The 15,483-nt window shown below is 41.7% G+C and overlaps 1 protein-coding gene across 11 annotated transcripts in view; it reads left to right on the top strand.

Moving 5' to 3' along the window:
• Nucleotides 1-15,483, top strand: part of CCNY (cyclin Y) — a 171,747-nt gene that overhangs the window by 142,193 nt on the left and 14,071 nt on the right. For all 11 annotated transcript variants that reach the window (XM_006133021.3, XM_075922696.1, XM_075922695.1 and 8 more), the window contains 3 exons: nt 1,737-1,794; nt 1,893-2,012; nt 12,640-12,806. In XM_006133021.3, coding sequence (XP_006133083.2) covers nt 1,737-1,794; nt 1,893-2,012; nt 12,640-12,806 — 345 coding nt within the window. The remainder of the gene's footprint in view (nt 1-1,736; nt 1,795-1,892; nt 2,013-12,639; nt 12,807-15,483) is intronic.

Below are 15,483 nucleotides of genomic sequence, written 5' to 3' on the forward strand. Positions count from 1 at the left end.
ACTTTTTTTAAAATGACACCATCAGAGTAAAATATTTTCTGCTCTCATTTTGATTTTACACCTAAAAGGTGTCATTGTTAATAATCTGAGCACTATGTGCACTGAATGCTTTTCTGTTGGGAAGGCTGGTGGTTCTTTCACTATTCTGAGAGGTGAATGTATCAAGAAAGAACTACTACACTCTTTTCTGCGGCTGTATATTGATACACATGTTGTAAATGCGCCCTCTGCTGTACTCTTCAGAAACTGTTCTAGAAAGGAAGAAAAGTGTTACCTTTTCTTAAAGTACAAACATGAAATCACTGTTTGACTCAAGATTAAAGGATCAATTTGATGGCAGCACTCTGTTATCATGCTACAGGAACACCAGTAATTTTTTAAAAGTTCTGTTTCCCAGCCCCACAATCAAAAGTGAAACAGCAGTTTATATAGGATTTATCAATACTTGTCATGGTTCACGGATTACAAGCACATTTGGCTCCCATAGAAGTTCATCTCAGTTTGACTAATGGGAAGGCACTATGTAAGAAATATGTTGTTCATTCTTTTTCTCGCTCCAGCACATCAGATTTACTCAAAATTAGATTAGTGTCTAACATTCCAAACTCTGATCAAGTCTTAACACTAACATTTTCAAAAGAAACTATTGACTTATGGCTAGGTTCTTCTGTGGTTAATCTGATTTAACTGCTTGGCTGTATTGCCGTGATTGTCATTCTTTCTTTCTCCAATTCCTTTTCTTCATTGTTTGTTGTTCTTGTTGCATCTTTTGTTATATTTAGATTTTAAGTTCTCTCAAGCAGAGGCCATGTCTGTTTTGTTTGTGAAGTGCCTAACATGCTTTTGGGTACTCAGAAAACAAAGCAAAGCAAAGCACTTCAGATTAGATAGTAAAAAAGTTCCAAAAGCTCTTTTCAGTGAGGAAAATGATTATTGTATCTCGTTTTTCTCTTTCACAAGTATTGAAGGCTAAGCAAATGCTTTGATGGTAGGCTGCAGCTAAAGCACAGAGGAAGGAAAAAGAATCATTTTCTCTGTCATTTGTAGAGGGCCAGAGTTGTATTACCCTTTCTCACCATTGATAGCTGTGGACTCTCTGTGGACTAAGGGTTCTTCGTACACAGTATCAGAAAGTGGCCCAAAATGTAAATTTTCTTAGCTGATAAAGAACTTCTGTTGCATGCTAGTTTTAGTTACAGTAGGGTTAGGTATTCATCCCATTTTAAGAAAAGATTTATTTCATGCATTAACACAAAGTAGAAATATTTTATCTTCAGATGTTGTGGCTTAAATCTATGTTGGTTACTAGTTAAATATGTTTTGTGATCTCAGATGCGACTAGGTCCTCAGAGGATCAGTTGTGACCATCCAAGCTATAAATTCTTTGGGTATACACAGTTCAGTACAGATAGGAAATACATGCAACAGTCTCTGTTCAGAAGAAGCCCATGGCCAGAAGAGCAACTGTGTGAAGCCGCTTGCACAACATCTGTCCGCAGAGTGCTGAGCTCTAACTGCTGCTGTTGATGCAACCTTTTTTCTGATCATGAATATTTATTCCAAAATTATGCAAATGAAAAGAATCAAATATTGTTGTTAATTTCTGTGGAATTGCATCTGATAGATGTTACAACCAAGATGGGCAGCACAAATAGTGACAGCATGCTTTAGTTTATGAAAGACATGCACAGTCTTCTGCTAAGCAATGAAATGGCAATGTTTCTCTTTCTTTTCAGGGACGCAGACGGAAGGATGCTCTTAGATATTTTTGATGAAAACCTTCACCCCCTTTCGGTAAACTCATCTACCTCTTGTTATCTTTCATGAGGCTGAATCCGCTGCCTTTCCCTGTGCCTGTTTTTGATTCCTGTTTGAAAATATCTCTTCACCAGAAATCCGAAGTGCCACCAGACTATGACAAACATGACCCAGAGCAGAAACAGATTTACCGTTTTGTTCGGACGTTATTCAGTGCTGCTCAACTGACTGCTGAATGTGCCATTGTCACCCTGGTGAGTGTCTGTGAAATGACATAAATCATTCAACAGATCCACCCTTGTTTCCTGAGCTTGTTTCTCTGCAGCTGTAATGTTGTTAAGAAGTTTGTTCTCAATACACTTTGTGCAGAGATACTAAGAAAGTTATTTGGAGGGGAAAAAAAGTACTCTTCTGTCTTGGAGATTAAATGATTGAAATTTTACAGGAGGATGCTGAGCATGTGTCACAGTCAGGTTTATATTTTGCTCAGGCAGCATGGTAACTTTACAGGCCAGCAGGCTGACTAATATTAAACTCAGGTGAGGTAAGTGTCTTTGCCATGTGGAAATTTTAGGCATGGAACCCATTCCTGGGCAGGTTTACTGTGTATCATTATAGCTCCCAGCAAAGACCGTTCTTGACAGCTGCCAGTAGCTTAATGGCATTAGTAAGAGTTATGGATGCATAAGGGCTGCATGAGTGACTGGAGCATGTTGGCGGCTGCACTGTTTGCTGTGTACGTGTGTTTTAGGGGCATGTCAGATAAGCGAACAATTGAATAGCTAGGGATGAAGTTTATCCACCTAAAAATAGAGTACTAAAGATGAAGAGCCAGATAGCTCCATTGACTTCATGGGCTAATGGAGCTCGTCCGATTTCTGCCAGCTGAGAATCTGGACTGAAATTTCTATCCTACTGACTCTTGTGAGTCTCCTCAGATTTCAGGCATGGTTTTTGCTACATTCTTGGCTTAGGGTTTAAAAAAAGAAAACATGCTAGTTATTTTCACCTCTTCCAAGTGAGTTTGTAGGACAGTTTCTACCAAGTTTATTTTTGGGGGACAGGAGGTGAAATTGTAGAGGCAGAACCTCGACATTTGGCCCCATTCTCCCTCTGACGATCCCTATAGCTTTGCATGCTGCAAACTCTTCTTCTCTGATAGAGAATAGCTGATGGGCCTAGATTCCTCCAGTGTCTGTCCAAACCACATGTGAGTTGGACATGATATCGGAGTGTGCTGCTAATCAGCTTCTTTGGGCCAGCCACTATCCATAGTTTGTATACATTGAGTCTATTGCTGTATCTCCTACAGAAGTAGTGCTTAATTTAAAGATCTTTATTGTCAAATACAATGAAACACTCTTCCATGAATGCTGGTTATGCAAATTTATATTACGCAATCCATTGTGAAAGAGAATCCCTCATTCTAGCTGAGAAGAAAGGCTTTTATATGCCATAGCCATAATTCAGCGATTGTGGTTTTACAGCAGGCTGTCATATCACTGCTCCATGTTTCCTTAGTCTTGTTAATGTGGTCACATTGTAGGAAAACGTGCAGCCCTCCAGTCCTGTGGTAGAGAAATAACTAAGAATAAAAGCCCACAACTAACTCGTTGGATTTTAAGCGGCAGTTAAACATACTGTTTGAATTATTGACTTCTCTTTGTCTTAATTAACGAGCGTCTCTAGTGATTGGAACCTGAGACCCCAACTCAAGTGACTTGGTTTCTGTTCCTGCCTGTGCCTCTTACTTGTTTTATGAGCTTGGACAGGATATTCATGGCTCAATGTTCAAAGGTGCAAAGCACCTGCAATTTCCAGTGAACTCAGCGGGAGCTGCATATCCTCAGCACTTTTCCAAATCAGACCATTGATCTGCCGGTGCGCTCAAATCACTGTCTGTAAATATGAGGATGATAATACCCACCTTAGTAACGTGTTTCCAGATCTGTGAATAAAATGTCTTTTATAAGTATGATGCCATAGTATTTTTACTACCACTTTATTGATGAGTTAAATATTCTCCTTTTGCCCCAACTTCCATTTCCTCATTTGTCCCTGTTGCCATCAGTAGGGACCTAGAAAGGGATCTGTGTAACTGCATGGAAATTAAACTGCTTTAAAAAAAACAAAAAAGCTCCCAAACTGGGTTTGCTGTCACATTATGAACTTTAGCCAAAATCTGCCAAGTGCTTTGAGTTTTGAGATACAGACTGTGGGTAGAAACCAGTCTCCTCTGCACAAGCCTGTATTTCATTGTAGTCTTTCCCCACATTGCACTGTAATCAGATCTGCCGTCCGCCACTCATTCCTTCTCATAGACTTGCCTGCAATCAGGCAGTGTGTCTGCAGGAAAAGCAGCTCACAATACTTTTTAAGTGAGACTTGAATGATGGGGGTTTACCAGTCCCTCTTTAACATATCCATATATTATTAAAAACAAACATGAACAAAGATCTAAGTATGATGGTGTCTTGGAGTGAATGCAGTGCTTTCCCCTTTGGATGCAGACTTACGCATGTGATGCTGCCTGAGAAGCACAGACAGCAACAATGGTGGGTTAGATTGTAGTCCGTACTAGGGATGTTACATTTTGTTTAATCAACTAATTGACTAGTTGATGGATTTTCCATTGACTGGTGGAGTAGTCTATAGCAGGGGGACCCACAGTGGAATTAGTTCCTGCCTTGGGAGCTAACCCCGCTGCAGCTCTGCCTTTTAAATATATTAGGAGCCTACTAGTTCTTAATACATTTAAAGGCTGAAGTACAGCAGGGAGGACCCTATGCGAGCCGGGACAGCTGACTCCCGACTTCTGCCAGTCCCACCCCCCCTGTACACCAGCCTTAAATGTAAAAAGGCTGGAGTGCATCAGGGGACTCAACACAAGCCGAGAATCAGCTGTCCTGGCTTGCACCAAGCCCGCCCAGCTGAGTTTCTGATTTTTAAATGCATTAAGATCCAACAGGCTCTTAATAAACTTAAAGCAGAGGCGCAGTATCTGGGATCGGGTGCAAGCTGGGAATCAGCTATTCCCTTGCCCCCCACAGAGAAAGTGTTGGGGGGAACCGGCTTTTAAGCTGGCTCCCCCCAGTGCCGACTCCTGCTCCCTTCTTCCTTGCTGCCTGTGACTTAGTCGATTATCTGATAAGCCAGTGGTCTCCAACCTTTTTACACCCAGATCATTTTTTAAATGTCAGGGCAAGCCAAGAGCTACCTCCATCCCTTCCCCAAGACCCCACCCCTTCCTTAAGGCCCTGCACTCTCCATTCCCTTCCTCTCCATCGCTTGCTGTCCCCAGTCCTTACTCACTCTCACTGGGTTGAGACAGGAGGTGTGAACTCTTGGGCGGGAATGAGGGATTTTGGTGTGGAAAGGGTGAGAAGTGCAAGATCTGGGAAGTAATTTGGGTGCAAGAGGAGGTGGAGAAGGGGATGCTGGCTCACAAGGGGGCTCCAGGCTGGAGAGTGTTGGGGTCAGGTGGAGGGTTGGGTTGTTGGAGCAAGCCACAGACTTGTGGATATTGGGGTGCAGGAGTTTGGTTTGGGATATAGGAGGGGCTCAGGACATGGGGGGTTGGGTGTATGATGGGCTCAGGACACAGGTTTGCAGTGTATGGATGGTACAGGAGTGTTGTGGCACAAGACTGAGGATGTGGGTGGTGCAGGAGTTTAGGTATTTAAGGGGGTCAGGACAGGGGGTTCAGGTGTTAATGAGCTCAGGGTTAGGGTCTGTAAGGGATGCAGGGGTAATATGATGCTGTGGCCAGATGGGGGCTTGTTGGCCATGCTTCATTTTTAAATAAAATATTATGTCTAATGCGAAAGGTTTCAGCATTGTCTTTGTGGGAGGGCTGGGAAACCTGTTTTGGGTCAGAGGCCATCGACACACAGAAAAATCAGTCCAGAACCACACGAGTGAGATGCAAAAAACCAATCCCTCCAAAACCCCACAAACCTCACTGATGTGGCCCCAGATGAGACACCTCATTCCCCTGGCATGGGAAGGGTAGGTAGGACTGAGGTTCAAGGCCTCAGGCCAGCTTAACTTTTCTGGGGATCCAGTGTGCGGGACAGGGATGCCAGTGAGTGGGATAGAGATGGCGGTGTAGAATCTGGGTGGAAAGTAGGGTACAGGAGCAAGCTGGGGGTATGTGTCTGGCCAGGAGAGAGGGAGCAGGAGCACGGTGCTGGTGGGGTCTGGCCAGGGGCCAGAGGCCAGGGTGCTGGCCAGGGGGAGTGGGTAGGATGCTGGTGGGGGGGTCTGGCCAGGGAACACAGTGCTGTAGGTGTCTGGACAGGAGAGAGGAGGCAGGAGCAGCTCAGCCGGTACCTGGGGGTCTCCAGGGATGAGGATCTCTGGGGCAGGCTGTAGAAGATGCACACGTGCGGCTCCTTTAAGAAATCCAGGCACTTCAGATCCTACACTGCCATAACTCCCCTCTCCTACCACAACCACCACAGCCCCTTCCCCCCCCCTTTTTCTGGAGCGCAGGGAAGGAAGGAAAGACAAAAAAGTGTATGTTCAGTTGTGGTCAAGGGAGGAGCGCGTGCTTTCTTGTCTTCCTTTCCTTCTCTGTGCTACCTTCCTTCCTTCCTGCAGCATAGGACTAGCACCCAATGCTGCAGGAAGCCAGAGCTAGCTCTATTTTTGTAGTGACAGCGCAGGCTCCTCTTTGGGGGTGGAGAGGAAGAAGAGGGCTGCTGGGAACACTGCCTCATGATCGACTAGCAATGCCCCCACAATCGACCAGTTGATTGTGATTGACTGGTTGGTGACCATGGTGATGATAAACTTTTGCTTATCCTATAGTCGACTAGTCGCTTTATAGTCCTAGTCTGTACACCTGATGAAGGAACTGAGTAAAAGGAACCCACAGCCTGGATCAGAAAAGCTGCTTTGCAGTACTATAATGGGGGACATGCAGATAAATGTTGAACTGACTCAAAATGAAGCATTATGGGTCAGTTAAATAAGCCAAAAATGTACATTCTGATTCTGGAATAGCTAAATGTTTTGTTTGGGAAAGAAAATGTTGAAATGAAATTGATATTTTTGAATGGAAAATTTGAGTGTCATGCACAAAAATTTTATATTTCATGTTTTGTCCTAATCTGGAAAGAAAACAATATTGTAATATTGGAATTTTCCATGGGATGGCAATTTCAGATTTTTCCTAGTTCTCTTTTATAGCAAACAAATCAACATCTCAGTTTGTCTTCTCTTCCTTCAGAAGGTCTTGCATCCTTTCGGTGGGTTTTGAATTATGTAATAAATATTATACAACCACTATGTCACCAGAAAGGTAGTTTCAGCACCAAAAAAATCATCTATGCAGTTGAATTATGGGTAAAATATTAGACTGCTAAACTTCTGAGTGTAACCGCCAATCAGGTTTTTAGTCTGTGAAAGGGCCCTCATCCCCCCCCTCCACCCCCAAGCCAGAATTATGACTTTTCAAAGATTTTAGCTTTAATTCTGTTTTTACATTTGTGTTATAAAAAATGCACAAAGGTTACTTACACAGTATTCCAATAATTTAATTTGTGGTTACAGTGAAATGCAAAGACGCCAAGTTTGCAACCGCAAAATCTGTTGTATGTAGCTGGGGCCTTACTTTGTTAGTGGACAGATATAGTACAGACATGCAGACAAGACCAGTTGAGATACCAGATATATCAGGACAGATTTTGTTTTACTTTTTTTATTCTGGAGTTTGGGGGCATTATAAACATTTCAAAGTAAAACATTTTGAAAATGAGCATCACTTAAGATTTTACACAGCAGAGCAGCACATTCAAGTAACCAAAATATTTTTTTTAAGATTGAAGTGCAGTTAGTGTTTAAACTCGGGAGGGGAAGTGTGTGTGTGTTGTGGGAGTCTTACCTACTTTTGCAGCCTCAGAAGATAAAAGCTAAGTTTATTTTATTTGGCCAGGAGCCATCAACGTTTTCTATCCTGTGGTGTTTGCCATCTTGCCAGCTCAGTTTTTATTTAAACAGTCTAGTTGTCAATCAGTTCCAAGAACCAAACAGTAATCATGCTTGTTGAAGTCTTATGGCCACAATAGTGGTTATTATAATTGGGTAAAGATGTGTTTCATAGAACTGGAAGGGGCCTCTAGAAGTCATCTAGTCCCCTGCTCTTACAGCAGAACAAAGCCCATTACCTCTTGTCCTATCATAAGAGGTTAAGGGGAAATTTTTTTCTCCCTTCTTATAGCAACTTATTAGGTACTTGTAAGCTCTTACCATGTCCCCTCTGTCTTCTCTTTTTCAAACTAAACAAACCCAGTTCTTTCAGTTTTCCCTCACTGGTCATGATTTCTAGACCTTACATCATTGGACCTTCTCCAGTTTCTCCACATCTTTGAAATGTGGTGCCCAGAACTGGACACACTACGCCAGTTGAGGCCTAATCCACGCAGAAGAAGAGTGGAAGAATTACTTCTCATTCTTGCTTACAACACTCCTGTTAATACATCCCAAAATAATGTTTGCTTTTATGCAACAGTGTCACACTGTTGACTCATATTCAGCTTGTGGTCCATTATGACCCCTAGATCGCTTTCTGCAGTACAGTCATTGTGGAGGTTCTGGAAATACTGAAAAAAAGGTGGAAGCTAACTGGGGTAGGCAAGTGCTTTAAGTTTTTAGAATCCCAGGTCTGTGAATATTTAGCTAGGGAAGCATTGTGGACTTTCATCTCCATAAAGCTAGTGTCAGAAAGACAAATCTTTAGGGATGAATTGCATGGGAGTCAAGTGCTGCTGCCAGAATGTCTGCAATCTTTTAAGGCAATAGTAGTATTTCTAAAAGTGGATCACACTGTTTTAAGTGGGTGAAGGTAACTCATGGCTTCTGGACACCATACATAGTAATTATATTGTATTAATTATGATTCTGTAACAGAAAAATGTACTAATATAGTCACACGGAGATGTCTTCAGTAAAGATGACAGATTGCTTCTCTTTATTCTTAATGTGTAAATTCATTACCAATCTGAACACTGGAACAACATTTTAGAGCATATTTCCTTAAGATGAACTTTTTAAAGACAGGTTATTGGTCAACTTAATAGCAAGAGATCCAAAAGACAAGAAAATACAGAGGATATATTATTTACGTAAGTTAAGAAAGGAGAGTCATTGTAACTAGCAGCTCATGAACTTTGATATTATAAAATCGCAATAAATCTTGGGTTTGATACAAAAATTGAAGTAATTGAAGTAAGCTTTCAGTTCTGTGCTTTCCATACTGTCCAATGTGCAGAGACTCGGTTGCACAACAGATATGAATACTAATGGGAGTTGCATGAGTCAATACCCAGCAGATTTTTTTTCTTGAGCCCAGATCTACTTCCTGGCTTGTCCCAACAGAAGGCAGGGTTTGGCCTCCCCACCACCTGTGAATCTGCTTAGATTTCCGGACACAATGTCAATGATAACACAAGAGCTGGATTCTGTAAATGGGCCCAGAGCCAGTTTAGACAGCTTCAAAAGTTGGTGATGATTTAACATCTCTCCCAAAGAGCTTCAGTGGAATATTGCCTCATAACAGACAACCCTGAGAATGTCAGACCTGTTCTCCAATTTCTACACTGGCTTCCTGTAGAATATGGAGTCAAGTTCAAAGTCTTGTCCTTATTTTCAAGGCACTTTATGGTCTGGGTCCTGCATACCTAAGAGATCACTTCAAACTCTGGGATGAAGAGCCAATGACTCCATTCCTCTGGCACAGTTTAATTGTCTGTCATGGGGGTAAAACTCACCAGTGCAGGAGACAGTTTTCTTGGGAGCTGGTCTGAGACTGTGAAAGGAACTCGCACAGAAGCTAAAGACCATTAAAAACCTCCCATGTGCCAGGCTCACCTCTCAGACCTGCCTTCTCTAAGTGCATAATAGCATGTATGTTTGAAAAACAAAACAAAGCAGCACTAAGCTGCACCCACAGTTCTTCCCTATAAGAGGATGAGAGAGCGAGCCAGTCAAAAAGGACAGGTTAATTAATGTGCTTCTCTAGATGGTGCTCAAATACTGTGGTGATGAAGACAGTATAAGAACCTAACCAGAATAAAATAGTCATTTTCCTTTGGGGACCGAGGTTTGACCAAACCCCTCTCTTCTTGAACCATAATCTAATTTTTAAGCTCCCAGGAGAGAGGCTGACCATACCTCATTCCCCAAAGGAAAATTGTTCTTTCAACTTAAATGTTCTTTTATTTATTAAGTCTAATCTATATCCTCACTATCTTAAATAATGCTTGTTTTTTCTTGATGTTTACACTCTTCAAATATTTAGAGCTTGACCTATGTCATTCCTTAATCTTCTTTGAGTCAAGTTGTGCATCTTTATCTCTCCTAATATTTCCTCTTCTCCTTGATCATTTTCCAGGGTTGTAATTAGGGTCAGGCAAGCAGAGTCACCACCAAGGGCGCAGAACTGCAAGGGAAACAAAAACAGAGTGTTGTGTAGGATTGGGGCCAGCAGCATCAGCTCCCGTTGTCCCACAAGGGATTGGGTGCAGCAGAATCTGCCCTAATCCCAGGCTGCTTAGGACCCGGTTTCCTTCTGGTAGGTTCACTTGATAGAGCAGACTCCCCATGTTGAGGACCCTGGTGGGGGCAGCAGGCGGTCAGAGTGCTAAGTGCTGCTTGGCCCCTCCGTAGCTGAAGCTGCTGCCCTTGCTGAGGATGAAAGGGCAAACTGTGAGGACAGGCAGGATATGAGGGGAGAGTGGAAACTTGATTGGTGGGGTGTCAGATGGTTGGAGGCAGGGGCAGGAGAGGGGCAGAGGAGGAAAACTGGAGGAGAGAGGTAAGACCTGGTGATCAGCCCTTGGCTGAGGCACTGCCATATGGTGGCAGAGGAGGTAACAGTTATCCTGATGGGATGATCCACCTGCCCTGTTTGCAAAAGGGGTTTCCATAATTAGGAGGAAGGCCAAATGAAGATGTCCTGGGTTGCTAGTGATTGACAGTCAGGGAAAGTAAACAGTGCCCAAACGCTACATGCCTTTTTAGTCACTGCTCAGTAAGAGTATGTCTACACAGCAATGTTATTCTAAACTAACTCAGTCTGCATCTACACGGCAGGCAGTTATTCGAAATAATGTTGAAATACGGTCAAGCTGGAGGAAGACTTACTCCGACTCCTGTAAGCCTCATTGCCCGAGGAGTAAGGGAAATTAGAGGAAGAGTGCTCTATTTTGAAATAGGTGCTGTGTAGACGCTCCCAAGTTCAAAATAAGCTATTTTGAAATAAGCTACGCAATTGATGTAACTCAATTTGCATAGTGTATGTCAAGTTAAGCCCTGCTGTGTAGATGCACCCTAAGGGTAAAACATGCCCTGGTCCCTTCTTTAGCTGTGCTTTCCTGTTACAGTGACTGACCCTTATTTTTTGTTTCCCCAGCCAGATAAAATTGTTATTACAGAGAACAGAATAAAGAGCCTCCTTCTGATGCATTGTTGTAATGCTCCATTAGCTGGCCAGCATAGTGCACGCACACCTCAGAGAACTGACACCTTCAGGGCAGGCTGGCTGAAGATGCTGACCACACCTTGCCTGTTCTTTTAAAAGGCCACTCATTTTGGGCTAGGGACAATTTTCAGTTGTGCCCGAACAGATGAAAAATACAGGCCATTTCCAGGGGAAGATTCTACTAAGGCAGTGTTTCTTGAACTATGTTCCGTGGCACATGGGTGTGCTGTGGAGAACAGAATTCAAAATGGACACCCTTAAAGGGACAGGCAACTTTTTCTCTAACTTTCTCTCAACCCTTTTTTTTCCCTCTAACTTGCTCCCCGACCTTTCTTCCTCCTTCCCCCGACCCTTTTTTTCCTCAACAAAAAATCCTTGGTGTTCCTCGTAAATATAGATAGATAGCTATATTATTTGATGTTCCTCAGTCTTAAAACATTTAAGAAACACTGCACTAAGGGAAGCTGCACTGGGGGCAGATCGGGTTTGGGGTTGCAGGTGAGAGACTGCTGGCAAAGAAACGTCCAAGTGTGACACTTCTCAGATTCTGCGCTGCAACCCACACAGTCTGTCCTTGACATCTGTCTCTGAGGCTGGGGCCATCACCTCGGTAACATGTTAATCTAGCCACTATGACCAGGGCATTGGCATTGTGTCTCACTGAAGCACAGCAAAATCAGATTTAACAGTCATCACAGCCATATACTTTCTTCTGTCTCCATGCTCAGATGAGTGGGACCTCGCCTAACCAAAGTCATTGGTCATAGAACTATAGGGTTGGAAGGGACTGTATGGGTCATGTAGTCTCACTTCTGCCAAGATGCAGAATGCATTATGCCTCTTATCAGTGATCATAACATAGCATCCCCAACTGAATGCTACTTCCCACACAGGCCTTGTACAAACAAGTTGTGCTGCTATAATCCTTCATCTTTAAAGAGGCATAATCACAATTTCCTTAGCAGGATTCAGGACCAGAAATGATCAGGTATAAGCCCACCATAATATTTTACTAGAAAGCAAATAAATAATAATTAATAATATTCTTAGGATAATATTCTATATGTTATTTGGCGAGGTAGCAGTTTATTCTAGCCATTGTCTCGCTGTGTGTGATGGAAAACCACCAATATTACTTCTTTATAAACTGAACTGCAATTTTACATCTTTCTGAATGTTTCCTGCAGTTGCAATATTTGTATTTGTGTTACAATTATTTTCATTCCATGGTTTTTTTTCCCTCAGTTTATGTAAAGATTATTTCTTTCCTTTCCAAAATAAACGTCACTGGGATCAGCCAGAGTTAAAATAAGTGAAATGGGTCATTTAGAGTACATTTTCCCCATATATTTCTGTTAAGCAGAGAAATATACTAAGTTTTCGTTATGTCTTCCCAGGTATACCTTGAAAGACTGTTAACTTATGCAGAGATAGATATTTGTCCAGCAAACTGGAAGCGAATTGTATTGGGTGCAATTCTACTGGCATCCAAAGTTTGGGACGACCAGGCAGTGTGGAATGTGGATTATTGCCAGATCCTGAAAGATATCACAGTTGAGGACATGTGAGTTCAATATGTTTTTATCTCAGTCTATGGATGCCGAGAATTATTTGTGTATATGTGTTTGGTGTTTCTTATATCCCATAACACACTTATTATGTAAAGTTAGTGCACTCCGGATTATTTCTCAAAACGTATGTTAACAGATTCTGTTGACTTTATTGGAACTGTAAATTCAACTACTCTAGTGGCTGATGGCTCTGTAGGATTATAGCATTTTTGAAATTGTGTGTACTGCAATTTTTGTTTGCAATTTATTGTTGTAGTAAAACAGAATTGTTATAGCACTATTTTTAAAATATGCATTACTGTTGGGGAGTTTGTTGGTGCCTGAGTGACACATAATGGGACCCCTTGGAAGCTTAAAAACTGTTGTTGAATAAAAACAGGACTTGTAAGCCTACAGCTCTTTAGCTGGTCTTTTAAAATAATATTCCCTGTCACTATTGATTCTGCTTGTGGATAATGATCCACAATTTTTGGATTTGTCATACATAATGCTTTCTGTATTACATCAAAGTCCATTCGTTGCCTTTGGCCCACAACCAATATAGCTGTTGCTGTTACTCAGAAGTACTGGCTTTGATGGGTTTGTTCCTTGTTTTGCCACGTTAGCATGCAGGATGTTAAAAATCTCAAAAATAATGTGGAATGAAATTGTCCCACTTTCCCACAACTGCTTTCTTATCATGACATCTCTGTGCGGCGACATTGCATCAGGTATGCATGTTCTGGTGCTATAGTTTTTTGTTTGGGAGGGCAAATCCCACTGAATCTTTTTAATTAGTATATTCCAGCAGTAATAGAGAGTCTAACAATGTGGCAGAGAAAGTAGAGCGGTAAGCACTGTATTTCCCAGTAGATTGTTGGGTAGGAAATGTTAGCAGTTTAGCTATTAAAGACACTTTTGTTGAACATGTGCCTATATTGATTGTATGCTTTTGATATCCTTACACCATGAGATCACTTACATGCACCCAGAAGTCTACTGGTATATGTATGAGAGTAGCACTGAAATGGTAGAGATTGGAATCATTATGCCAGAATAGTGCTAAACTGAGAGAATGCCTCTAAGATGTCAGTTCACCAAGATGTAAGTGCACTGATGCCAGGTCAACACTGGTGGGGAAAAAAGTGATGCATGATACGTAACTCCAGCTACATTAATTGTGTAGCTGGAGTTGATGTACATTGCACTGATTTTTCTAAGGTGATCATCAGGAAAAATGCTCCTGTATTCTGAGGATTACCAGTGCTGATGGGGGCGCCCTCAGCATTCAATTTAGCAGGTCTTTACTAGACCCACAAAATCAAATCCTAGTGGATCAATCACCAGTGTCAGTTCTCCAGTAAGTGGAGATGTGGCCCTGGTGTAAGCAACAGCTCTTAAAAGGTGCAGTGTGTACTTCCCCAGTATTGGTCTTCATGCACTACTAGGTTTGTGTGAGAGCCAAGCCATACTTTCAACCCACCCAGCCATGTTCTCTGTGTGTTGTTCTGTAACACAGGTAGTGCTGGCCAATCTTCCAGTATTTAGACAGCAACTGCTTCTTCACAATGGTTGGTTGATCTTCCAAAGATATTCTACAGGAGACAAAGCGCTATCTGCACAATACTGAAAACTTCCTTATTCACCTCCACAGGGCAAACTACATTTTGTTCCTGTATATGTAACTATCTGAATAGGTGTTCATATAAAATGATTTTCCGTTAGGGAATGGATGTAAGGTGCTACGTACATCATATATTTTTCCTTGAGGGGCCAGGTTGTAGAGTTGAGGTTTTTTTTTAAGATAGAGGAACCATTTACGTGGATCATTTAAATAGGATTTAGGCCTTTAGCTGATGTTATATTGGTTTAATTATGTGTATCCTATTTAATTAACGCATGCTAAGAGTACCGCAATGAGAATTTTATAAATCTAAAATCAATAAATTAAATATTTTGTTTAGGTTGGTGGCAGAGGTTGAATCCAGGGTCATGAGGCACTTTTGAAATCCAACTGGGCACCTATCTATATATTTTAGACAACTGAGTAAATATCTTTAGAAGTCTGGTCCTAATCCATTAACTGTGAGTGGTAACAAACGGCTATCCGCTGAATATCAGCTGCACAGGGACACAGGCCCACTTGGCCAGCCTGCTGTGAATGCTTATTTGTGTGCACTCTCTGTAGCCAGAAAGGGGAGGTGCTCTGTTCAGTGTTGTCAGCTGCCTTTCCTCCAGAGATGTGATGTGAATTTTGCTTCTGTTTTTACTAGGCATGTCAATAAATTAGAGTTAACTCACACAACAGACTCAAAAAATTAATCATGGTTAAAAAATTAGTTGTGATTAATTGTTGTTGTACTTGCACTGCTAAACAATAAAATACCAGTTGAAATTCATTAAATATTTTTCTGTTTTCTACATTTTATATATAACTCAGAATATAAAGTGCACAGTACTCACTTTGTATTATTTTTATTACAAATATTTGAACTGTAAAAATCATGAACAAAAGGTCTTTTTCAATTTAGTTCACACAAATACTGTAGTGCAATCTCTCTATCATTAAAGTTCAACTTACAAATGTAGACTGTTACATAATTGCATTCAGAAACAAAGCATAACACTTTAGAGCCTACAAATGCACTCAATCCTACTTCTTGTTCAATTTGCAGAAGATAATGCCGCCTG

The sequence above is a fragment of the Pelodiscus sinensis genome, chromosome 2, assembly GCF_049634645.1.
Source record: "Pelodiscus sinensis isolate JC-2024 chromosome 2, ASM4963464v1, whole genome shotgun sequence".
Lineage (NCBI taxonomy): Eukaryota > Metazoa > Chordata > Testudines > Trionychidae > Pelodiscus > Pelodiscus sinensis.